At 39.9% G+C, this 26,445-nt stretch overlaps 1 protein-coding gene across 7 annotated transcripts in view; it reads left to right on the plus strand.

The window, feature by feature from the left end:
- PHLDB2 (pleckstrin homology like domain family B member 2) overlaps positions 1-26,445 on the plus strand; it is a 76,103-nt gene that overhangs the window by 32,834 nt on the left and 16,824 nt on the right. For 2 of the 7 annotated variants that reach the window (XM_079974333.1, XM_079974334.1), the window contains exons 4-12: positions 543-926; positions 3,600-3,743; positions 5,008-5,145; positions 16,686-16,814; positions 18,612-18,767; positions 19,460-19,570; positions 20,787-20,876; positions 22,394-22,528; positions 24,550-24,723. In XM_079974333.1, the coding sequence (XP_079830459.1) occupies positions 543-926; positions 3,600-3,743; positions 5,008-5,145; positions 16,686-16,814; positions 18,612-18,767; positions 19,460-19,570; positions 20,787-20,876; positions 22,394-22,528; positions 24,550-24,723 (1,461 nt within the window). The remainder of the gene's footprint in view (positions 1-542; positions 927-3,599; positions 3,744-5,007; positions 5,146-16,685; positions 16,815-18,611; positions 18,768-19,459; positions 19,571-20,786; positions 20,877-22,393; positions 22,529-24,549; positions 24,724-26,445) is intronic. The other 5 variants (XM_079974336.1, XM_079974337.1, XM_079974335.1 and 2 more) reach the window with 4 other exon arrangements.

The raw sequence follows: 26,445 nt of genomic DNA on the forward strand, positions 1-26,445 counted from the left end.
TGTAAAGCTATGTGTTGGTGACAGCTTTCTCAAGCCTTTAGTGGTGTAATTCGGCCAAACCCTCAGCCTTGCAGTCACATGAACTGCACAAGTACAGAGTACTCATATGTTGAAATGCAAGCATGAAGTGTGGTTTGCAGCGTTTCTCAAGAGGAGATTCAGCAATCACTGATGTTGATGTAGTCGTAATCCTTCATAGTCTGCTTAGATCCTAACGTTTGCATTACCACAAATGTTTATTTAGAAGATTTGCCCTTCTGAAGTCCATTGTTTTCTGTGAGTGATCATAATTTACTAAAAGTTTATGCCTTGCATGACCTTTGCATGTTGCTTGCTTAAATTTATAAAGTATGTACGAATTGCTTGCTAATTAGAAGAATGTTAGATTGAAATCCATGATGCCTACATTCCAGGATATAGGATTCAGGATCAATGTGCCAGTTTTTAAGTACCTTTTTCATTCAGTTTGATGCTAATATTAATTTCTGCATGTATCCTAGCCCTCACCTTTAATGGTTTTCATTGCTTCTTTCAAATATTAGGAGCGTCAGCGGCTGGAGACCATTCTTAACCTGTGTGCAGAATATTCCAAGCCAGACAGTGATCCTGCCACTGTCACAACTGTAGCTGATGTTCAGAAAATCAATAAAGAACTTGAAAAGCTTCAGGTATCTGAAGAAGATTCTGTCTTTGACGATTCTCAGATGACTCCCGAAACGAAATTCAGAAATCATTTGCAGATGCCAACTGGAGATTCCGACTTCTCTGAGTTCAGTGATCTAGGTCAAAATGCTGTGGGATTCTTTACCCCCCGAGGGATGAGAACAAATAAACATTTAGGTGACAACAGGACAACATCACCCTTACCTTCTTCTTCCTTCTTGAAGAGTGCCAATGAATCGTCCTACCTGAGCATCATGTCCAAGGTAATGGCAAATACTTTATAAGACAAACTGGCTGGGGATCCCGTTCTGTGTTAGATCAGTTACCATGAGAAATAGTTAAAATCCACAAGTTTCAATCACAAACCTGCGTTTATATATATGTTTAGCTCAGAAATGCCAGTTTTGAGGCCACAATCCAGATAAGTGCATACTAACACCTTGTAACTTCTTTTCTGAACAGCACCAACCTCCTCTTCACGGATAGGTCCCAATGCTGTTTGATAGTGACTGACTGCCACTGCCGGGGAGGGGGGGGTGTCTACTTGATTTTCAGCTGCCATCACTGTTGGACAACCAGAGAAAGAGAGCCCAGTTCATATGTGCAGGCTACATTCAAGGCTGCCACACTGTGGTGGCATCCAGGAAGTGCACAGTCCCCTTGGCACCAATCAGAGCAACGGATGGGAAGTGAAGCCATTGCAAAATCCGCAACCAGATCAGTATTCAAAAATAAAAGCTGGTGACTTCTTTTCTTTTCAATGCTGACATATGGTCCAAATGAAACAACAAGTAGCTGTCAGTTAGACCTTTCTTATGCCTCTGGACGTTACATTTTTCTAGAGAGAGAGAAAATAAAAAGGGGGGCAATAAGTAATAATAATAATAATAATAATAATAATAATAATAATAATAATAATTTATTATTTATACCCCGCCCATCTGGCTGGGCCTCCCCAGCCACTCTGGGCGGCTTCCATAAAAACCAAAAATACAGTAAAATATCACACGTTAAAAACTCTTGTTAAAGTACTCTTGTCTCTCTCAAAGTGGTCTTCGTTTAACTGTTTGTCCATGAGTGTGGTGTGATGCTATTCAAAAGGGAGGATTCATGATGTCCGGGTGTGCTCAGTTGCCTCCAGGAAACACAGAATGTTGAATGTCAGCCGGTAAAGGAAAACTAGGATGAGAAAAGTGAATTCGCATCCTCGAGCCCTTTAGACCTTAAAGTATCCTGTACTAGAGAATGGCATGGTGCCTGGAACTGTCAACACAAGCACTGCACATCCAACTGAGCTATGATTAGCAGACTGCGAATGGTTTTGGGAGGGCAGAAAGAGAGGGGAATCCAGGCTGCAGTTTTTTCGACACCCCGAAGAGATCGGAATTGACTTTTTAGAAAAATTGAACCCTGAATCTTCAGGTCTTAGTAGAAGTGTTGTGCTATCATGGGATCAGCATACTAATTTTTCAGAAGTTAAAGCACTCTTCACAGAGCTCCCAGGAGGCAGGTGCTGCTGTGTATTGTTGGTGAAAAGGGAATCGTATAAGAAAAATTGCATTATTGTTGCAGCAGTGACCAACTGGGTTAGGCTGAGGATGAGGAACAGTCCTGTTAGTTTCTCCCTTTTGGTACATTCTTCATATCATAAGGAGAGAGAAATGTATGGAATTGTTCCATACCACCTTTATACTTCTTTCCCTCTCAAAACACATAGTGCTGTTCCTGGGGTGATGGGCTATACTGCTCACTATACTGCTATATGAACTGACCCACACCCTGCAGTAATCATCTAGTCCCTTCTTCATGTGCCTCCTCTGCTTGATTATAATGTGCCCCCCTTTATCTTTACAGGATTGTGGTCTTGCATCTCTTCCTTGCCTCCTATAAGTGAGGAGCCCTGTTGTTAATTCTCCGCTAGGAAGGTGAAACCCAAGCTGCAGTGTTAGAAATAGCTGAGCAGGGATTCTTGTGAAAAGGGGGCTTTCCTGTTAGGATTACTAGTGCTAGTAAGGAGTACAGTTCATTAAAAAAGAAATCTGTTATATTATGTTAATAGCAATAGCAGTGATCACTTGAATGCAATTCATTATTTGTTCTAAAATGCCAGAGTTGCAGCTCCAAAACTGTATTGCTTAATAGATGTCTGAGAGAAGGACATATGGTTTAGTAATATAAGGCAAAGGACGGAGAATAGGAACTGAGTCCTGGGTGTAGTTCTGATACTGAGAAATACTCTTGTGACCTTATGCAACTAATTTGCCCTCTGAAGACTAACCAGCCCCCCTTGGAACACAAAAGCCATAGTCAGGACACCAGGGATGCAGTCCTAAGCACAGGCAATGTGTGAATAAACCTGAAGAGATTGTTGTGCTATCAGTCTCTGCCTGTGCTAGGGTTTAAAGCAGTTTGATGCAGGCAGTGCTTTTCTTTCTATTAAAAAAAATATGTTTAGGGGTACTCTCATTTTGACTCAAGAAAATCACCATTTTATAGTTCAAATCGGGGAAAATAAATACAGTAAGTGGACAAAAGTACAAAGATTCACAAACTGTTTAGGAGTATGTGTACCCCTGCATCTCCCCCAGGAAAAAAAGCACAGGATGCAGAAGATAGTTGCTCAGAAAATAGCCTTGACACTAGTTTTTGTATCTTCCCGTATTGTCCAATAGGTAAACGGGTAGGAGTTTTGAAACAGCACCTTTGAGGAATATGAGAAAACAGTATTAACAAAGGAGGGGAAAAATCTGATTTATAAAGTGTAATTTTGCTGCTGCTGTTCTTAAAAATCTGCTGGCATAAGCAATGTTTGGGGCCTGGTATTTTTAGACAATACTAAGAGCAGTTGTTGGGGTGGGGGTAGAGCAATGAGAAAATGTACATTTTGGGAACTTGTATTTTAAAAAAGTAACAACACTTCCTTGTTGTTCTTTCAGACACCAGAGTGCATAAGTGATGAACAAAGATCACTGGAGCTTAATCAGATGGAAGAACAGCGCATTATAATACTGAATAACTTGGAAGAACTTGAACAGAAGGTCAAAGATTTAAATGATCAGATGGATGAGTCCTCTAGGGAGGTATAAAAAGTATTTTCTTTTTTTTTATCTGATTAGATTTGAGCCTCTATCTTGCTGCAAGAAGCTGCAGGTGTACATAAAACACATTCATCTGATTACTGAAATGTTGATTGATATGAAACAAAACTGGAGAGCCGCTAGCCCATGGATCAAACCTGGTCTTCTGGTGGGTCCAAATTGCCCCCCCCATCCCCCCCCCAAGTCATGCTCACCTGCCTAATCGCTGATGATTGACAGGTGTCTCTGCCCGCCTGTCAAAGTTGGCCTATGGCTTGCTGGGGAGATAACGATCTGTTCAGCTGGGCCAAAAGGGTACCCTGCCCGTGGTACAATGGTCATCATGCCACCACATGTATTTTGTGAACACATGAAGGCACCATAGCTGTCAACTTTCCTCCTTTTTTAAGGGAAATTCCCTTATTCCGAATAGGATTCCTAGCAAGAAAAGAGAAAAGTTGACAGCTATGGAAGGCACAGCAAGAATGTGCCTTTTACAGTAGCTGTACTCATGATGCTGATAAACCGACTGGCCACACTCCTTAGCACCAGCACATTGGGTGTTAGCATTTATTTTTAGTCCCATGCAAATGACAGCCCAATAGCACATCCAAGCAAAGGGTGCTATAGCAGCTTGGGGTGGGGGTTATGTGATCCTCATTGGGACAACAGTTTGGATCTTGGTGCCTGATTTATAAACAGCGCTATATTCAAGGGGGCTTACCCTCTAGTAAGTGTGTTTAGGATTGCAGAGTCATGTAAGTAATGAATGCTACAAAATTTGCAAATATGAACTGCAAAGTATTACTTGGGAGTACTGCAGAGGTATCTGCCATAGCCAAAGCATAAGGAAATGAATGGCACCATTAAATTATAAATCCCTTCTGAATTCTGCTTTACTTGGGATCTCACATTGCCAAAAACAACCTGCAAATCACTCAGTTCCTAGTGTATAACCTTAGTAAAGGGGGAGCAGCTGTTGCAAAAGGGATCAACATAACAACGTGTCATGAGGAAGTGAAAATGCTACAAGCAGACAGAAGCAGAAGCACTAGAAAGTTCTTGAAAAATTGCCAACTTTGGATTCCGTTTTCAATAGCATGCTGTTTTTGTACATGTCTTAAACTATCTCAAGAGAAGTTAATGTGGCTTTGCATCACAGTGTGTTTTAAAATATGCAGCATGCATGAATAGGCCTTCAAAAAGTGTGTGTCAGTATTTCTTTGTGAGCTGGATTGAGGCTGAGAAATTTTTTTTGTGTTCTTAGATGGATATGGAATGTGCCCTATTGGATGGGGAGCAGAAATCTGAAACAGCTGAACTTCTCAAGGAGAAGGAAATACTGGATCATTTAAACAGGAAGATAGCCGAGCTGGAGAGAAATGCCATTGGTGAAAAGACCAAGGTAAATAAAGTTATGGTATCCCTGTTTTAATTATATTTTTGTGCAGAATTGGAATTTCAGTAACTGGTATTTTCAAAAGAAAATAGTGTGTCATGGTGCATTGTTGTAAGATGAAATAAAAAATCATGTGAAATAATTTAGAAGCCGCTTGCTGGCTGCTGTCTAGAGTTGTGGAAATTAAAAAAGAAAGATAACTTGAACTTGGTATGGGTTTTGTTGGGCATTGATGCTATAATTAGTTACTTATTGAAGAAACACACAGTTATTAAGAAAACACACAACGTGTTGAATTATGAAGAATGAGAACTAAGGCTGCAATCATTTGCAGTTTCCTGGGAGCAAGTGAAATTAAATTCAGTGAGATTTTCTTCTGAGTAGACACGAATAAGGCGTAACAGGGGGGAATCTGTAATGTGGTGTCCACAGTCTTTTTCTTACTGTGAATGTTCAGCAATTTTAATAATGTCATCTGCAATGGGTTTCCTTCATAGTAGTGAAAATCTTGAGAATTTTATTTACCTCTCATGGCTACATATTTTTAGCTTAAGTACATTAAATTTTGCACGCCTGTAATTTGCTCTCCTAAACATAATGTTTTGATAACCTGCTACAGAATACTGAGGGGACAAAAGGAAACAAAAATTTAAAATGCAAAAGAGCATTGAACATTACATTAAATCATTTTATGTGTAACGTGGAAGCCAACGTACAAATACTGTAACATTTTAATGAAATGTTGTCACATTCCAGAAATTCAAGATTATGTAAAAATGAGAATCCACATAATCACTAAATTAGGTCCAAAGTTGTGTGCCAGTAAAAAAAAATACCCCATGGCCATAGCTTTTAGGAATGTGAGAAGTGATGTGCATATGTGTATATAAATGCTTTACCCTTTCAGCAGTCCTCCTACATTGGTCCTCCCATTGGGAACTCTTGTATGGAACTTGCCTCAATGGAGCATGCATTTGGCATCAAATTTAAAAGCTGCTGAATGCAAGCTCTGCTTGCAGAGAAACAATCTGGAGCGCATTGCGAGGCTCCTGCTTGTTCATTTGCAGCTGCAGCTTTAGCCGTCCCACATCTGCCCTGATGTTCTATGAGATTCAGTGTGAATGGCTGTGGAAAGACAGTTTCATGGGCCAAATTAGGATGCCTGTAACTAAAATTCACCCAACAGAGAGAAGATTTACACTGCCTTCACAACCATTGGCAGTTATAAAAATAATAATATAATTTTATTATATATACATTATTGTATATATTATTGTATTATATTATAGTATATATTTAGAGTTTGACCAGTGGAAGACAGGAGTGCCTGGCGTGCTCTGGTCCATGGGATCACGAAGAGTCGGACACAACTAAACGACTAAACAACGACAACAACAACATATTTAGATTGCAGCTTAATGTATGTAGGAGATGCACTAGTTAGGATTGCTCTGTGAGTTCTGTTTTTTAACACGCTGTTCCTGAAAGAACCATGGGAATAAATGGTTTTGTAGCTTCTAGTTTCTAGTGGTTTACAAATGGTTTGATGATACCGTATTGACGTGCATCTCATGCTCCATCAAATCTAATGCGCACCTAAGTTTTCAAAACCTATGAACCCCCAAAGTATTTGCTGCATCAATGGTGCTTTTCAAGCTTGCGATTGAATCTAATGTGCCATGAAACCTAATGCACACCCTAATTTTCATGACATAATTTCGCCAAAAAAGGTGCGCCTTACACTCGAGTAAATACGGTAGTTGTAAGGAGCAGCTGTAGTTCACACCTGCATCCTTCCCATGTATCATTTTCTTCAGTATCTTCCTTCAGCCTTAAAGCCCATGTGGTATCATTTCCCCACTCGTATTCCGTTTTCTGGTATTGCTGTTCACTTCTGAACAGCTGTTCTGATCTCTTCCACCAGTGAATGGAGATTTGTGAATAGTGAAATGATATCTGTGTACAACTTGTGAAAGACAAAACCATTTCATTCATAAAAATATATAGCACAAATGATGGCAGGTCTGTTTTGCGGTGGTGATAGCTTGATGTTTATGGAAAGAGTTAAGACTGGAATTAATTGCTGATCTAGGCACCTGTTTGACAGGAAGTCTTATGCAAAGTCATCTGACCGTTTAAGGACACCTGCTTCAGAAGCTTGTGAAATTCTTAAGAGATATCATGAATGAAAACATAATCAGCTTTCCATCTGCTTGCTTAAAATAGACTAAAGGGAGAATTTTCATATTACTTGTAATCTTATTCATCTACTTCAAAGACCATAGACACCACCCAACACGCTTCAGAATATTGAACCACTTATGCTTTCACAGTAATTTACTGCAAAGCAAATCCCATTGTTCTGCAGCAATTGAAAAGGAAACTGCACATTCACAACCACCTGAGTAGGTTATATTAAGTTAAAATGTTTTGAATAAAATTGAACCTAGTTTACTTGATTTATTAATTTGCAGGAAGACTAAATTCAATGCCAGCAAAAAAATGCCAGCATTATGAGACTACCGCTGAATTTAGGCTGTGTACTATTTGCTAATGTTGAATAAAAGATGAAGGATCAGTGGAACTTGGATAAATGTTCGTAGGACAGACAATTAGTACAAAAGAAGAGCTTCACTGCATTAAGCCAAAGGTCCATAGAGCCAACACAATGCCTCTGGGATGCTTCTGGCAAGCCCACATCCAAGGCATGGAAGCAACATACATTCCCTGAACATGGAGGTGCCTCACAGCCATATAGACAGGCATATCCTCTTCCATGATTTTCTCTAAACTAGTAGCCATCATCACATACTGTGGCAATGAGTTCCATAAGTTATGTTGGGTGGTGAGGCTATATGCACTTTGCTCTATCTGCCTAGAATCTCTTTCTTTGGATGCCCCTGAGTGTTTAAATCTTCACATTATGGATGATTTTTTAATATTTTATCCTAGGTGTGGGGAACCTTTTCCAGGCTGTGGACTGTATTCCCTCATGGGGCAGAGTTCCCACATGCTAGTGGTGGGAAGGGGCCAGAGCAATAGATGCGAATCTTACTTTTGCACGTTCTAGCCATGCAAAAGTTGGAAGTTTCTACACAGAGAGATGCGTCTCTGCATCCTGACAAACAAGATGCAGTATCAAGATCAAGATGCAGTATCAGATCAAGAACACATTCTAGCTAGGCTGAAGCACTCTAGGAAGGGTGCCGAGCAGTGTTTGTGAAAGGTGTGGCCTGGGAGGAATCTTGAAGGCCAGATGGAGGATCTTGGAGGACTTCACATGGGGCCTAAGCTAAGCTTATTCTTCTGGTTTGTTATCCTTAATTAAGGTCAGTTTCCCATTTCAAATGCACAGGGAACTCTGGCCTAATGTAAGCCAGTACAGTGGTACCTCTAGTTATGAACTTAATTTGTTCTGGAGGTCCATTCTTAACCTGAAACTGTTCTTAACTAGAGGTGTGCTTTCGCTAATGGGGCACACGATTTCCATTCTCATCCTGGGGCAAAGTTCTCAACTCGAGGTAACTCTTCCAGATTAGCGGATTTTGTAACCTGAAACGCCTGTAACCCGAGGCATTTGTAACTCGAGGTACCACTGTATCTTGATGTTGAAAGGAGGGGTGAGGGGGGAGCATATGTCTATGGTGCTCATCCTGGCTTTATAAACCATGGTTTATAAACCAGTTTATAAGCCATAGTTTATAAAGTCTTGGCCAACCATCTGACAATGCCAATGGGTAGTAAGCTTATTGAGTGCTTCTGTTATAAATTTAATATCAGTTTATAGAATCATATTGCTAATGGGAATGTAAAACATTAGACCTGAACTTCACGTGGTCCAGCCCTAAGGCAGGAGACAAAATGTATTACTTAGCCCAGCCATCTCAGTTATAGCTTATTTGGGGTGACATTTTTTTTGCAGTTCAGAACTGACTTTCATATTTCCAGAACTTTCTTAAAATTATACTTAGGCTCTATGCAATTATACAGGTTGTATTTCTTAGACATGTATAAAATGCCCTTTTCCCATAGTGTAGCATATATGGAATTATCTTCCCAGTGGAAAATGGCTTTGATATAAGATGAGACTGGTGAAAACAGGTGTACTCAGTGGAATTTCCTCTGTAGGAAAGAAGTTCCTTGCCTTGTTTGTGCATGTGTAGGGAACAGATAGGATTCACCGCTTCCAGCTACAGCTGGGAATCCAAGCAGTGACTCTTGACGGTGATATTTGACACAGTCACAGCTGCCAGAGAGGAAGGGAAGGGTAACCAGGATGGGCTGTGGCTCTTAACTTCCCCCTGCCGCTGGACCTCTGCCGCTTCCATTTCTCTATTGCTGCTTATCTCCTGGTCAGGATCTCCCAGCTCTTCCTAATAGCAAAGATCTAGTGGAAAGGAAAACAGTGAGCTGCAATCTCTATCATGCATGTTCACCTGGGTGGAAAAAGACCTCTCGTGACTAGGGGAAGGAAATGGAGGATGGTGGCGGCAGCACTAAGAAACAGGAGTTTGATCTGGGCCAGTTCCCAGCTGGATTCTTGGCTAAGCTTGTGGGTTCCTTTCCGGCATCAAAGGGTATGTAGTCAGTATGGGATTGGCTGCTCCACGAGATCCTCTAAACTGCGCATGTGCATGCATTCTAGGACATCCTAAGTGCCAGAGAAAAATTCTGATTCTTTACTAGCATCACAAACTGCTGTTCAGTGTTTGTAACTGTCTCATTTACAACTTCCCGTGTTACTTGTTTATAGCTGCCTGGTGTGTCCCATTAAATCTGAGTCTTTTCCTGCTAGTAACAAAATGCCTAAGTTGTGCAAAGGACTGCAGATGTAGTTGTCAGTAAAAAACAAAACAAAACCCTGCATAACATAAAGAGAAGATAAAGGAAATTATTGTTCTCTGGTTGAATGCTGGACAAATGTATTCAAGAGGTGTGGAGATTCACCCCTGCTTTAAACAAAAATATTGCAAAAGTGCTAGCATCCTGTCGAGATCTAATTTGACAGGTTGGGGGATATGAATCATTTTGTTGCTTGTTCCATGTGATAATCATGAAACTGGACGTCAGCCCAGATCATAGCTTACCATGCAGAAGCGGTATGCTAGTCTGCCTCATTGCATCAGTTTTGCACCTTAGCTTGCATGATCAGGAGCAACAAGCCAAGAATACAGACACTCAGGAAGCCAAGAACAAACCTTGGCTTCGTGATCATGGTTTACTAGGAAAAAAGAAAGCATAATTCTGAGTTTGTGCATAGTGATAAGCCAAGCTTAATGGCTTGCTCTTCATCCCAGAAGAGGAGCAAAGTGGCAGCAATTTGGATAGTGTGCACTAGTATACTACTTGCTCGTGGTAAGCCACAAACCACAGTTTACTGTGATGTGCAAAGTTGGAACATTATATATTTCTCTGCCTGCAAATTGTGAAAGGTTTTGGAGGTAAAGGATAGAGCCTTCTGCTGATTATTCATGTCTTCCGCTTGCCCTTTTTTGTTCTATAAAACATAGTTCTTGCACATATCCATCATTCATAGCTGAATAGCACAAAACACATTCAATAGAAATGTTTGCGCTAGTGAATATTTATTTTAATAGAGAGGATTCAAATTATTTTGTGCTTGGTTTTGTTTTTTTTAAGAGTCCATAGGAGATGCTGCTTTGGCTTTAAGAAAAAGAATTCCTCTCTTTATTGAGACACAGTATCCTAAAAAGAAAAAGGAAATGGCTCTTCCACTTAGTCTCAGGTTTCCTTCTCCATCCGTAGCATGCAGCTGTTAGCCTCCCAAATTAACTGCTTCCCTTGTAAGATGAGCTCAATAACAGCCTTGTATTTAGCACCACTGTGCAATAAACTATGCTAGCTTTTCTCTGTAGCTCCCCTGTTACCCCAGCAAAGAAGAGTGTTTGAAGCAGAATAAGACAGAATAGATAGTAGCTGTTCAGAGAGTGGTATTTAGCTCTGCCATTGCCTATGGTACATGTGTTCATCTTTCCTGCCCCATCGCAGGAAATGTTCAAACCATTTTCCAGGTATTTTAAGCCATAACATATAAAGAACTACCTTCTATCTTCAGAACTGGCAGTGCTCTCTAATATATATGAGCACCTATTGGACAGTGCCTACTGTGACATCTCTGGTGACATAACCCTTATCCCAGATTTCATTGCAAAGGCATAAAATCTTGTATTTTCTTTCCCAGCACATTGAAGAATCTTTATTATATTTCCTGGTTTCCTTTGGGACTACAACTGTCTAGATCAGGAGCTGCAAAAAATCCAATCCAATCACTTTTATCATTCCATTGATCTGCATAATGTAATGGAAATAGCTGCATATAGTAAACAGAAAAGTTTGCCTACACTTGGCTTTCCCTTATTGTATATGCACAGCTGTCAACCTGCTACTGATAGACCAGAGTTGGAAAGTCACTCCTATTGCTACATTGGCTCCCAGTACGTTTCCGAGCACAATTCAAAGTGTTGGTGCTGACCTTTAAAGCCCTAAATGGCCTCGGTCCAGTATATCTGAAGGAGCGTCTCCTCCCCCATCGTTCTGCCCGGACACTGAGGTCCAGCTCCGAGGGCCTTCTGGCGGTTCCCTCACTGCGAGAGGCCAAGTTACAGGGAACCAGGCAGAGGGCCTTCTCGATAGTGGCGCCCACCCTGTGGAATGCCCTCCCATCAGATGTCAAAGCGATAAACTACTACCTGACATTCAGAAGACATCTGAAGGCAGCCCTGTTCAGGGAAGTTTTTAATATGTGACATTTTAGTGTATTTTTCATCTTTGTTGGAAGCCGCCCAGAGTGGCTGGGGAAACCCAGCCAGATGGGTGGGGTACAAATAATAAATTGTTGTTGTTGTTGTTATTATTATTATTATTATTATTATTATTATTATTATTATTATTACTATAAACTACTGCTAATATTTAACATCAGCTGGCATTAGAGGAATGCTAGGTAGAAGTGTTTTTATCATGAATGGTGCTCAGTCCTTTTAATGGAATAGCAAAGCTTAGGTTTGAGAAGCTGTTGACTTGCAAGACTTGTTGCACCAATCTAGTAAATATAGGTGCCTTCACTGTACTGTTTTTGATGCCTGCTAAAAAAATTTTTGTTCAGACAAGCCTAGTCAGACATGTAATTTGATTATGTATGTATGTTTTTAAAACTGATAACTTTAGCTACATTTTGATAATTCCTTTATGTGTTTTATGTGTTTACTTTATTGGGATTTTCTTGTGAATATGTTATATAAACTGCTTAGAGATTTTTATTTATTTAAGCAGTATATAAATATAGTTAAATAAATTGGAGAACCCATTTTGCACTGAAAAGTTTGTTGACAAAAGTGGCTATACATTACATAAAAATAGATCAATTGCATTGATCGCTAAATCAGATTTGCGTTTGTAATGTATGGCTGCCTTTGAAAACTTGCTCCAGAATTGCATTTTTCTTGTGGGTAAGTATGCTGTTGCAATTTAAGGATAGGACCCAGAAGAGTCCCCACTGACAGTTTAGACAATTCAGCTGCTCAGCAGTTTAGTTTTTGTGCTTCTGTGGGATTGCAGTAATCCAGTTTATAAGGTTATTGGTCTTGTAAATATAAGCCATGCTTCCACGGATCTTTATGATCTCAGATACAAGCTTACTGGAGATAAAAAATAATGCAACTATCTTGCGTAATTGTTGTCCTAGGCACCAAACCAACATGTAGCAAATAGCACTGGTCAAGGTCACTTGACTGTTTGCAGAATGTTTGTCAGCAATAAATGCTTAATATATCAATTCCTGCTGTGGTTAAAAGAGTACTGGTTGTCTTAGATAGCCTCAGTTCCCATGCAGTGAATAGCAAACTGTGGACATCTTGTCACTTTGAGTGATAAATAGGTTGCTTCTTTCTTGAAATAAGCCATATTCTCTCTGTTGTCTTTTTCAGTGGGGCAGTTTTGCACTGTGATTGCTGAAGGAGTATCCTCATACTCTCCCTGGCTCCTTTTTAAAATTATCAAATATGCTAAGCTATTTGCTAGGCTGAAAATATCCTTAGAAACCCATTGGCAACCTCAATAAGGATGCTGCAATAAAAGTCTGAAATAGTTCTTCCTTGCTTTGGATTTTTCATCTCAGCCAGGAATTATACTGCACAGGACATCTGATATAAATCAGTATGGGCAACAGTGTGTGCTTATTTATTAGCCATGTTCAAATGCCACTCAGTAAGGAAAGTTCTCCAGTTAGCTTACAAAAACAGTATAGATGTGGACGTGAAACTTTCAGAACGTAAGAGCCTGTACTCACTGTGGCTGCCAGCCAGATGCCTATGAGAAGCCCAGCAGCGTGACTTCAAAACACAACAGCCCTTTTCCCACTTGTGACTCCCAGCAAGTGGCTCCTGATTGTGGAGATGTAACATAGTTGTTGTGGCTGGTACCATTGCTAGCCTCTTCACTGACAGCCTGGACATTAAAACCTTATGCGGAATTTCAACATGAGCATAGGGAGAATGGTGCTTGTGTCTCCCTTGGTGCATGGGGAACATCGTGTAAAAATGTAGCATACCAAGTATGTGGTTCCCATCTATGTGTGGAAGTCCCTGTATGGAATGCCTAGACTTTGAGGGTTGTGAGGCGGGCTGGAACTGGCATGATCCAACCCCCAACCCCCCACCCTGACCCTGTATAGGGCTGGCTTCAGTGCCAGGAATAGCACATTCATGGGAAGAAGCAGAATGTGAAGAGGCGTCGAGCTACTGGTATTTACTTTCTTTCTTTTTTGGTCATACACTACTTATCTATTTTTTTTTCTTTGCTGAAGCTGTTGTTTGCCCTATAGGACAAACATATAGGTTCCTATATAATGCCTGCATGTTTCCTCCTTTGGGACAAAAAACACCCAGGTGGGATTTAGTCAGAGTGGGGCAAATGCAGGAGGAATGCACAGAGCATCTTTGTCAATGTTGGGTATAACAAGTAAAGAAAAAAGGGTATCAAGGTTAAAGCAGCCCAGTGTTAGGACAATTAAGATGACAGCTTTTAATTGTGAAGTGCCTTCCGTGCTTGTTATGGCAGAATGCTAGACTACTAATCTGAAAAATAAAGGAGTAAATACAGATACGTAATACCTAGAATTCTTTAAATTATAGAAATCTTGGTGCAAAAAAAAAGAAAAAGAGAGAGAGAGAGATGTCTAGTGGAGAGTGATTCCTGCATATAGAACTACTGAAGTGTGTGTCTTTCCTTCATCTTGTTATGAATCTTTATATGCACCCATATGCTAGTGGGAGCTGGGGCTGAATAACCTAGAATGGTCTGTGGGGAAGAGATGGGACCTAAACCCAAAACAATTTTATGTGCACTGGAAAATCTTAACTGTTCTTACTAGTCCAAGAAATACTTTCCCCGCATGAAACTGCAGTTGTTTGCCGCCGAAAGTACGTGTGACAAAGTATCCTATTGTTGGTCCCTGCTTCCAATGCCTATAAAGTTTCCAGGACATCTGTAGTTTAACAGGATGGATATACCCCTTAATATACAAACACAGTAAGTGAATGAAAAGAGTGGAATCCAGCTGGATGTGCTACGAAGATTGATGTTGCAGCTGTATGAAGCCCAGCAGTTGTTGCAGCAAAACAATGAACAATTAGGTTAATTTTGAACTAATGTAAAAGATTACTGTGCACATTGTATTGTCCACCACAAGTGGAACAGTGTGCCTTTTGCTGTTTCAGAGGAGGCACTCAGGATAAGAACATGTCCTTCTATATATGTGTATATCAATTTTGAACCAGTCATCGTTTAGGCACTGCATGAGGCAATCTGGGCTAGTGGTGCAGCAATAAAACCGCTAGCATATTTACAAGGGGTTGGACGAGATGATCCTCACCGTCCCTTTCCGTCTCTGCAATTCTATGATTCCATGAACCATAAGTATAGGAATTAAACAGATGGCAGAGCACATGTAAGCTGATACAGCTTGCTTATTGGCAACTTGAGTCATATCTGCAATTCTTTCATTAGTGTGTTTAAAAGCCTTGAAAAATTGCAGAACTTTGGTGACTGTACTATTTTTCCAACAAAATGCTGTGGTCTGAAGTATGTTGTTCTTCTGCAGTAAAGGTTCCGTTTTAAAAACTGAAACTGTAACACTTACATGAGTTGTTTACTGAAAATATGGTTTCAGATATAGGACAGGATCTAGTCCTATAACTAGAAGGAATGATTGATGTTTTTCTAGATCTGTGTGTCTAAAAGGTTTTGTTCTGGCTAAGTCCAAAAGTCTTATGACATGCTTATCAGAAACAAAGAAAGATACAAATTTAACATATTTTAATCTGCATTAAAAGAAAGTGCATACTATGGAATTCCTTTCATCTTCAAAATAGGGACTGGATGTCTTGAGAGCCAAATTTATATTGGAGGTCATTATAGCATTCCCTCTAGGGTGAATTGAACCAGTCCTGTTCATTCAGCATGTTTGATTTCTGAAACAGAATTTCCTGTTCCAAACCAATACGCTGTGCCTCAGTTCATCCTTTCACTGCTTATAAACTATTAAAAACCATCATTCTTGTCCCCTCTGCCTGTTACGTCTGTGTCATTCTGGATCGTATTCTATTTAGTTCGCTTTGTAAAATCTCACCCTTTTCTGTCCTTCTCTCATTTGGAGACTAACATACTACTGATTCCATTTCTAAATAGCTAGTGTCCCATTGATCTTGAAAGTACTAAAGGATGCCATTTCTTGTATATATAAAAAAAGCATTGCGACACTGACTATTGCAGTCAAATCACAAACCCACCTCTTAAGTAGATTAGTTTCTACTAATCAATGTCCTAGATCCAGTAACATGTTCTGAAAAATCTAAATTTAATTAATGGAATTTACTGTGCAGTGGGGATGAGTATACCCACAAATTATATATGTGTAGCACCTGATCTTTCCAAGGTCCAAATTTAATGGAGGCAAAATTCCAGCCTTAATGGAGCTGAACTTTATGGATGGTAGAGAGAAGTATGAAATAATTCGGACCAAGCAAACCTTTATATTTTATTTCAGTTTCCAAGGTTTGAGGGTGGATGGAAATTGCCACAAGCAAAGTGGTCGTTGCTTAACAGTTTGCCATGTGGCATCTGTATCCTTCAACCATACAGTTTTTAGCCTAGCATTACCATCCCTCTGCACTTTTAAGGAAGCTTTGAAGTGACTCTTATCCAGTCTTCTGAATCCATCTTCGGAGTCTCCGTTTCGCAATGGAGAACCCACCTTTGTGCACCTGAGACATAATCAATAAATGTTAATGTATGTCAACTAACCATTCTTTAGCATCTGCTAGGTTTATTAATATGATACCTAGATTATGCTGTGGCACATGAAAATTAGCCACAGCCTTCCAGCATGTTTAAGCATCCCTGCTACAACCTTTAGGACCGATCCTATCCCTGCCACCCAACCCTGCTCCATGTGCCATCAGAATCACTAACAACTGCTTTGGGTTTGAAGGTAATTCTGTTCTTTATTTTTCTGGTTCAAACTCCAGGAAAAAATAAAGCTTGATGCTCAGAGGGAAAAACTAGAAAAGCTTCAGGAGCTTTATACCGAGCAGAAGACACAGCTTGATAATTGCCCTGAGTCCATGCGGGAACAATTGCAACAGCAGCTAAACAGGGTCAGTAGCATGGATTCCTCTTTTCTTTTTTGTGGAAGCACAAGTGTTGAAAGACGACTTGCTGACTGCCTCTCATCTCAAGGGTTTACTGGTTTTCTGCACTGCTAACAGGATTGTTGCATGGCGATGAATAAACAGAATGTGAAGGGCTGGATTAAAAATTGGTTTGTGATACATACTTTAGAAGTTGTCAACCAGTTAATGTTTAGCACCCTTTGGCTGTTGGCAAATCAGAGTTGTGTGTGCCTGTGTTTGTGTACTTGTGATGTTTAGTTGAGCTTTAGGGTAATTTGCTGTAAGCATGCTGGATAAATTCTTGAGTCTAATAACTGCACTTAGCTATCTAATTTTAGCCCTCATTATGTTTGCAGTTGGTTTTAAGTTTCCCTTTGCCACCACTATGAAATTGTTTCTTACCCGTTGAACTAAATCTGTTTTATTTTTTAAATTCTTTATTAAATTTCAAGGAAAAAAGAGGGAAAAAATCACTGTTGGCATAGATGCTGTTTCAAAATTATAGCTAGGCAAGTTCTATGCAAGTTCACCCACCCACATTCAGTGGGCTTTCTTTTGTTTTGTTTTGTTTTGGGGAAATTCACCCCCCACAATACTGAGACATGGAAGCGTTCTTGGGACAGTGAGAAGGAATAAGCTAGAATACAGTGCCAGAAGAAATTCCAGTTCAGACGCATTCTTAGTGTAAAACATTACACTTTCACCCCAATGTTGAATAAAACAATTCTAAATGGAAATTAGCTACATATTCAAGGCATGCTGCTTGGCATATTAAGTGTTTCTTTATGGAGTTCTGCTAAAACCATAGATTAGAGGTGAAGACATGTGGTCCTTCAGATGTTGTTGGACTCCAACATCTACCCCCAGTCAACATGACCAATACTCACAGAAGATGTGAATTGTGGTCCCCCTACAGCCTCCCCATCCCTGCCATAGACAGAGAATTCTGTCCTTCAACAGCTTTGCTTGCCATATTGTTGCAAAAGAACACTCATCTATTTATCCAGGATTTGGCTCACCATTATGAGACACTTGGGTGATGACCATTCATAGACCGAAACAAGATTTCTTTCCCAATCTTCCATTTAGATTCTGTTCCCCTTTTTATTATGGAACCTGCTTTCTTGAACTAAGGGAGACCAGAGTTTTAAACAGCATCTCCTGAATTTCCCGGTTCATACTTAAGACACGAATTCCACATTAGGTGGAATTCTGTATAAATTTCACTTCACTTTTTAATGCTAATGTAGCTTTTGGAGGTTACAGTGGTGGAAGGGTGTGTGGGGGAGAGCTGCATACTATCTTTCCATTCATCTGCTTTTCATCCATCTTAAACATGGTCATCAAGAGGCACAGAACTAGCATCCCTGGAGAATGAGGTAAGAGGGAAGTGAGGTCAAGCCTGTTGAGTGTCCCTTTCCTTGCTTCTTAACTTTTTATCCTTACATCTGCATAGTGCTAGATCATCTTTTGGTTGAGCTGAACTGTGACCAAAAGATCATTACACGGGTGGGACACTCAGATTGATCTGCTATTCAATATCGCGAATTTGAGGGTGTACATGATCCTTTTTAACATCCAGGCAACAGTTCAAAAAACAATGTAAATGTCATAAATAGCTGTTTTTTGTCTTCTTTTTTAAAGGTCTTAGAGTGTGATCTTCTGCACAATAACTTGAACTTCCTGAGCCTTATTTTTGTTTGGGATGGTGCTGCATGCCTACTTTTGCTAATGATATACAACTTTTAAAAAATATATATACACTGACTTTTGTTGTTAAAGGATGCTGACCTGCTGGAGGTAGAAAGCAAACACTTTGAAGATCTGGAGTTTCAGCAGCTTGAAAATGAGAGCAGGTTAGATGAGGAGAAGGAGAACTTAACGCAGCAGCTCCTGCGTGAGGTGGCTGAATATCAACGCAACATTGTCAGTAGAAAGGTAAAATTGCTTTAAAAATAAAGTAGGTAATATCATTGCTTTTTTGTGGCTTGGTTCCATTTCGTGAGATGTTGTTCTGGCCAATTACTGGCCAATTCAGTAATTCAGTAATGGATTTATGTTCCAATTCATGTTGAAAAATGTAAATACTATTCATAGGACAGTGAAGATTCACAAAATGTGGCTGAACAAGTTCATGTTTACAGAGCAATCCTAAACACATTTACGGAGGCTTACATTCTTGTGAAACTGCTTCCTTTAAGGCCTGAATACTGGGAAATTCATGCAGTCTTTACTTTTTGAAATATGGCAACCCTACCACAAGGTGATCTGATTTGCTTTGGGTTGTTCCAGTTCAGGAAAAAGTAAAGGTTTCCACTAGTTTTCAGCTCAGATTAATTTAGATTCTGCAATTAAAGCTGGCATCCATCCTCAAGTGCTTTCATTTGTGTTTCTTGATTGAGTACATCTGCACCAGCTAATGTTGTAATCTACACTGCAAGTTAACATTTCTATATATTGTTTGTGAAAATGGTTGTTGTATGAAATATACGCAACAACAAGAACTACAGCCAAGAGTTACTGGTGCAGAAAAGTTTCCTTCCTGGGAGTGTCTTCCTGATCAGTAGTGCATACGCACATTATACTCCCAAGCTCATATTGACTATGTTTTGGTGCTATCTTTGCCATAGGAAAAAATTTCTGCCCTCAAAAAACAAGCCAATCATATTGTCCAGCAGGCGCAAAGAGAACAAGATCATTTTGTGAAAGAGAAGAATAACCTCCTAATGATGTTGCAGAGGGTAAGCACTTTTCCTTGATTCAAAGACAGCAACATTATTGAAAGAGAAGTTGCTGAATTACAACTTACTACTAAACTGAAAACTATGGCGAGACCTGGTCTGAATAGAAATATTGGATTCTTGTCTCATTACACACGCTAAAGCTATTGTTGGTCATCTGCATACTATCCCTTGCTTTTTCCTGTAGGACTAATTGCAGTCGTTAATATTCATCAACAGGTTTACCATACCCACTGAGTCAATCACCCATCTCCTACTACCCTTCTGAGAAAAACCCTACCCCACCCTCCCACTATATATAAGGGACTGGTGACTTCTGTTTCAGTGTATCTTGAAGAAGTGTGCATGCACATGAAAGCTTATACCCAGAATTAACTTAGTTGTCTCTAAGGTGCTACTGGACTGTTTTTTAATTTTTTATTTCGACTGTGTCAGACCAACACGGCTACCTACCTGAATCTAGCAACATCATTGTACAGCTACAATTATCGGAAGATTTTCTTGACAATTGCTATAAACTGTGCTGTCATTTTGCAGAATGTTTACTAAACGGAATTGATGCCATTCTGTTGTGGGTGTCATCCCTGTTTGTACAGGTGATTTCACAAGCCCTTGGACATGGCCCACTCAGGATTCCAGGCGCATAAACACAACACACATGTGCATGTTATCCATCCATATTTTATGTGCTTGCCATACGAAATACTGGTCAACACATGCCAAAAACCAAGATGCTTGTCAAGCTACCCTAAACACATGGCAAGATAATTGTATACTGGGATATGATTTGATGATTGGGGGGGGGGGGGTTTGAAAGGAATGAACAGAGATACAATGCAATTTACTTGTGAACAATTCCAAACAGAGGCTGATATTCAATGTGAGTATACTCAAGAGTAGACCCATTGAAATGAACGGCTTCAGTTATTTAAGACATTGGGTTGCAGTCAAAGCTAATCCTATTCTGAGTAATCCTATTAAAAGTAATGAAGTTGACAAAATTGGGTCCATTAATTTCACTGGGTCTCTCCATGACCTACTTGAGTATCACCCAGAAACATTTGTTCATCACTTCATTAATTTTTTTAGTCTAGTTTTTTTTATTTCTGAAGTGTACAAACAAAGCCTGAGACTGTTTGTGATCCTCTGTGTGTGTTCTGTCATAGAAGTGACTGCCAACATTTGTATCTGAAATATAACTTATGTCTGCTAACAGGAGAAGGAGAACCTTTGTAATCTAGAAAAGAAATACTCTTCACTATCGGGAGGAAAAGGCTTCCCCCTAAGTCCCAGCAGTCTAAAAGAGGTAAAAATGTGAAACTTGGGAGAAGGAGAGAGAAAGCAGTTGCTGTTCTCTGTATTAGATGGTGATTTAGAGCTGCACATTTTATAATATTCAGTGTGAAATGACGTGTGGTCCAGTCTCCTTTGTGTGTAAATGGTTTGCATATATGTTTTTAAAGATAGCTTAGCCGTGCAGGATTTATATAAAATTTGACATAATTGTATCCCTTTTTGTCAGGTTTGGGGTTTTTTTGTGTATGTCTGTAAATATGCATCTATTGTGCTTTTCCCAGCTTCCATACAAGCACATGTACTTGTGTCTACCTTATGGTGGCGTGGTATTCCTGTGTTGAAGATAATTACCAAAATGACTCCTTCCAGTGTGCACATGCAAACATGGTGGTCTCACCCTTCATACAAAATTTTAAAAAATGAAAACTAAGTCCTACAGATGTATTAAGTGTTTTTCTGAAGCCATTCTAATACCTTCCAAAATATAGTTCCTCAAAACCAGAGTTAAAATGTCCAGATATTTCCATCTGTTCCAGAGTATTTCGCCCCAAATCAATCATTCATTTCTAGACTATAGGAACAATTATGGCAGTGTTCTTGCAAGAGTACTTTTCAGGGACTACATTCAGTTAGGATTTTTAGAAAGCACATTCTCTTCCAGTATATCCTCCTGCAGCTTGCTTTTGCCTAAAACCCTTCTGCTGCTTTTGCTACTGCTGCTGTTAATGAAATCCTAGACTTATTTATACTTTTAACAGAGAATTGCAGCTCTCTGATGACCTTAACAAAACCCTAGCTGATGAATGTGTCCCTAAATTATTAAATTGTCGGTAATCTATTTTGATATTAACCAAAAAAAGTGAAATTTGCAAGGAGGGTGTTGCTTAGGACCAACAAAAACCTGCATCTAATTGCAGTATAGTAACTCACTGAAATGCACTGGAATAAAGGCAGCCTCCCTTTGCCAGAGATTCATGCTCTTAAATGATTTCTACCATTCCTTTGGAATTTTTCTTTTTCTCTCTCTTCCCCCCCCCCCCCCGGCCAATCCTCCGGCACACCGATAGTTTGTAAACTGTGCTGGGAGCCAATTTTTCAAAAACATTTTCTGTTGAAGAACTGCCCTCCCATGGTTGTAGATCATAAAGCTACCACATTGTAATCTGTGGTACATGAAATAGCCACATGAGGGGCAATAGTGGGAGCTACCTTGGAAATCTAGCAGTATTTTTACATTTAAACGTATTGAACCAAACGTATTAAGTTATAATGGTTCTACCTCATTATGAAAACCACTTCAGATATAATAACAATTTTGTTTACAGTAAGTTAAAGCATTCAGATTTTCAGTGCTTGTAATTTCGATGGTTTTAAAAAAATATTTTAATGAAACTTTTTTGTAATACCACAGAAATTGGCTGGATCACTCTAAACTAACTTTCACAGCACACTGGGAACCTTAATACTCTTGCATGCCGTTTAGCTTGTGCTTCTTCTTATGTTTAACTTCTGAATTCCTCCCTTTAGGGTTATGTGAGTGTAAATGACATTAGTGAGCCGTATGGCAATTCCACGAATATATCCCCTTCCACTCAAGCCCCCACGGCTGCTGAGGCTGTTCCTTCCACAGCTGGCCTGATGAGCCAGACACAAAATAAAGAGGTTTGTTCTGAGAGACATTTCCCGTTTGTATGCATTTTGCTTGCAACGTTCTGTTCCCTTGGTTTTTGCAGGTTCATGGTAAAACTGCATACATCTAATTTAAAAGAGAGCTAAATTTACTTTTATACCTAGAGTCTGTTTTAGGGAGAAAACTCAGGTTTAAGACTTGGGGCCATCTAAACATCTCCACACCTTGGGAAGAATACTGCAACTGAACCAGGAGCTCTATACAGTCGTACCTTGGAAGTTAAACGGAATCTGTTCCGGAAGTCTGTTTGATTTCCAAAACATTCGGAAACCAAAGTGCGGCTTCTTATTGGCTGCAGGAAGCACCTGCAGCCAATCAGAAGCTGCGGAATCCCCATCGGACGTTTGGCTTCCAAAAATAGTTCGCAAACCAGAACAGTCACTTCTGGGTTTGTGGCGTTCAGGAGCCAAAACGTTCGAGAACTATCTTATTTTTTGCTCTATAAGACTCACTTTTTCCCTCCTAAAAAGTAAGGGGAAATGTGTGTGTGTCTTATGGAGCGAATACAGGCTGTGCAGCTATCCCAGAAGCCAGAGCAGCAAGAGGGATCGCTGCTTTTGCTGCGCAGCAATCCCTCTTACTGTACTGGCTTCTGAGATTCAGAATATTTTTTTTCTTGCTTTCCTCCTTCAAAAACTAGGTGCGTCTTATGGTCTGGTGCGTCTTATATAGCAAAAAATACGGTAAACTGTTCGAAAACCAAGGTACAACTGTACAGTGTTCATTTGCAGATGGCCTTCCATTAACCACACAATACAGTGAAAACACACACACAAACCTTTGTTTCCAGGGATAACAGCAACGTCAGAAAGTTTCAGATTCACATTCACATTCAGACAAGGCCCAGTTAACTAATTACTTTCTCTTCAGTAAGGGGAAAGGATGTTTTAGAGGTATATCAGGCTGAAATAAGGGACAAACCTTTGAAAAGAAGGTATATTAATTATGGATCCCCAAAATTTGGGTTCTCCTCCAAACCTGTTCCAATGTTTTGTAACAAACCCCACCTGTTTTCTTCAGCACTGCCCAAACTGAGTACCTGATACATCAAACCCTGAAAAGGTACACTGACATTGTAGAGTCAGCCTTTTAGAAAGCTTAAAATCATATGGCATTCGGACAACAGACCAAGTACTTGGGTATGACTTCTGTGGAATGAGGTTTAAACCACATAAATTTAGTTTTACTAAACTGTGGAGTTCAGTCAAGCATCACTTGGTGGAATTTAACATTGTGAGTGTAGAATGTTTTATGCTCTTTATGTCCCATTAATTTATACAAATTTAAGTATATCCCAAGATGCTATTTTCTTCACACTGTTCCCTGGTTGTTTTCCCAGCTGTTTCCTGTGACTGTTTGAGGGGTGGGGGAGAAGCACCTTTTTAGCTATGAAAAGAAGTAATTCCATATCCAGAAATATTTTAACTGCTGCCATAAATAATACATACATAATGTACATTAGCTGCAGGAATTGAGCCAGGTATATCTAATTTTAATCTAAACACTTCAGCCACAAAAGCAGTTAAATCTGTAAAAACATGTGTTTTTCATTTCACCATCAGCATTCATACATTTTATTGCTTTGGTTTGGATAGCCCCAGATCTGCTTTCACCCAGTAGAATGCTGCAAGCCCTTAAGTAAACTCCTTCGACAGAAAATGCTGCTTGCCTGCTTTCTCTGCACCTGCCTGTTATCACCTGTGGGTTGCACCTCATGCTTCTCATCACGTAGGCTGATGAAGCAAGTCCAGATGTTGTTGAAGCAAGCCCAGATTCCCCAGATGTTGTTGAACTACATCCAACATCATACCCAGGCAGCATGGCTAGTGGTCAAGGATGTTGAGAGTTGTAGTCCAGCAACATCTGGGGACACAGGGTTGGAACAGGCTGCTTTGTACTACCATAAAATGCTTCTCTCTGTGTGTATTGCTGTCAGCTTGTGTGTCATCCTGTTTAGAAGCCTCTGAATGTAATTTCTTTCTTTCCTATAAAGCTAAGATCGCCTCTCTGTTCTGGATTTGTGTTTCCTCACTCCCTTTCTCCTCGCCCTCTTGCACAACTTTCACCAGCCCAATGGTCTGAGGTCAGGGCTGCAAATGTAGAGCCTTTTCCTTTGCCCGACACACCACCACCTCTTCCAGCTAAGAAACACCGAAGGCAGTCACAGGTAACCTGCCTGAAGGCTGACTGCCTTGATAACCATGTAATTATTTTTGCATGGACTTTTCTGCTTCAGTCTGAGGGCGTGCATGCAAAACAGGCAGTCATAAAATCCTGCCAACCAATCAGGTGTTGGAAGGGAGTGAGGAGGGTGCACCGGGGGGGGGGGGGCTGAATTCAACACCACATTCCCTTTCCATTACAGTTGATTGGTGGAATTCTAACATTTTCTAAAGGACTTTGCATGCACAGCGCCCCCCGCAGCCTTTTTTTACACGCACATAGTGCCCTGAGCTCTATCACGGTGTTCATCTCACAGTTTCTAGGTCAAACTAGCAGAGTTCAGTACCTAAGGGGGGAGAGACCCACTTACAATCTGTTCTTGCTTCTGTGGACATTAGTCGTTATTTGAATATCTGTATAAGGTTTTTTAAAAGTTATCTGCATCTTCCTGATGTTTGCCAGCTGATATTTTCTGTTAATGAGAGGCGCACAGAAAAATATATTAACAGTGAAATGTTTTATTCAACAACTTGGTCTTGTATTTATGGCATGTAGAAATACTACAGCTGTTGCTTCAGAAATCTCAACTAAGAGAGGCATTTGCAATCAATAGTTTACAACAGTCGGAATACCAGTGATAGATCAAGTTTAAAACATTTATTTTAATAGAACAGGAGTTGCTTATTTTCTTTCAGTACCATGTATGGCTTAAGCTTCTAAAAAGTAGTAGTAGGTAGTTTGAGATCATACTAAACTGAAACTGCAGGACAATTAGTTGGATCCAAACCTAGCACTCTGCTCATGGAAGAATTCTGTGGACGCAGAGAGCCTTTCCACAAGTGGAACCTTCCTTCATGAATGGAGCATTGTTCGGATGAAACACATAATATAGGAGATGGAAACCTGTAACATCGAAGTTTTCTTATTTATGAAATTTATATACCATCCTTGATCCATAGATCTCTGGGCAGTCCACAGCATAAAAATACAATATAGAAACACAAAATACATAATAAAAACAGTAACAACAACAACAAAACAATCACTACATCCCCCCTCACTTTCCCGCAAACATATTTAAAAGGATATAGGATATAGTCAGCCAAAGGCCTGGTTGAAGAGGAGTGTTTTCACCTGGCACCTAAAGGTGTATAAGGCTGCAGGCAGACCGCCGTTTGTGGGATTAAATCAGATTTGTTTTAAGGAAGCCTGTTGGCCTGTATAAAGCTGTGTATTTTTTTTTTAAAAAAACCCTACTATGAATCAACTCACAATGCCACAATTAGACCAAATAACTTTGTCCTTTTGTTCAAACAGTAGTTGGCATTATGTATCATTTCTGTAGCATTGTTTCATGTCCAATGTGCTTAATCTTTTTACTTTAGTGAAAATGTCACAGTAACTTTTGGTGATTTTTAACCATCCTAAAATGGGACAGCTGATTCACGATCAGTAAGATTTGTATCCAGTGTCCTATTCAGAACACAAGAGGGCACAAACTCTGCATAAGAACATAAAAAGAGGCTGCAGGATCAGGTCAATGGCCTATCTAGTCCAGCATCCTGTTCCCACAGTGGCCAACTTGGGGTGGCCATGAGAATGAGGCTGTACATGCTTGTCCTGTCTGTAACACTCTACTGTTCCATCATGAGCAGGAATATCTGATGGACTGTTCTAAGTGCCTTCATCTGAACATAGAATCCTATACACAGCTGGGAGCCTTGAT

Source organism: Podarcis cretensis, assembly GCF_951804945.1.
Source record: "Podarcis cretensis genome assembly, chromosome: 4".
NCBI lineage: Eukaryota > Metazoa > Chordata > Lepidosauria > Squamata > Lacertidae > Podarcis > Podarcis cretensis.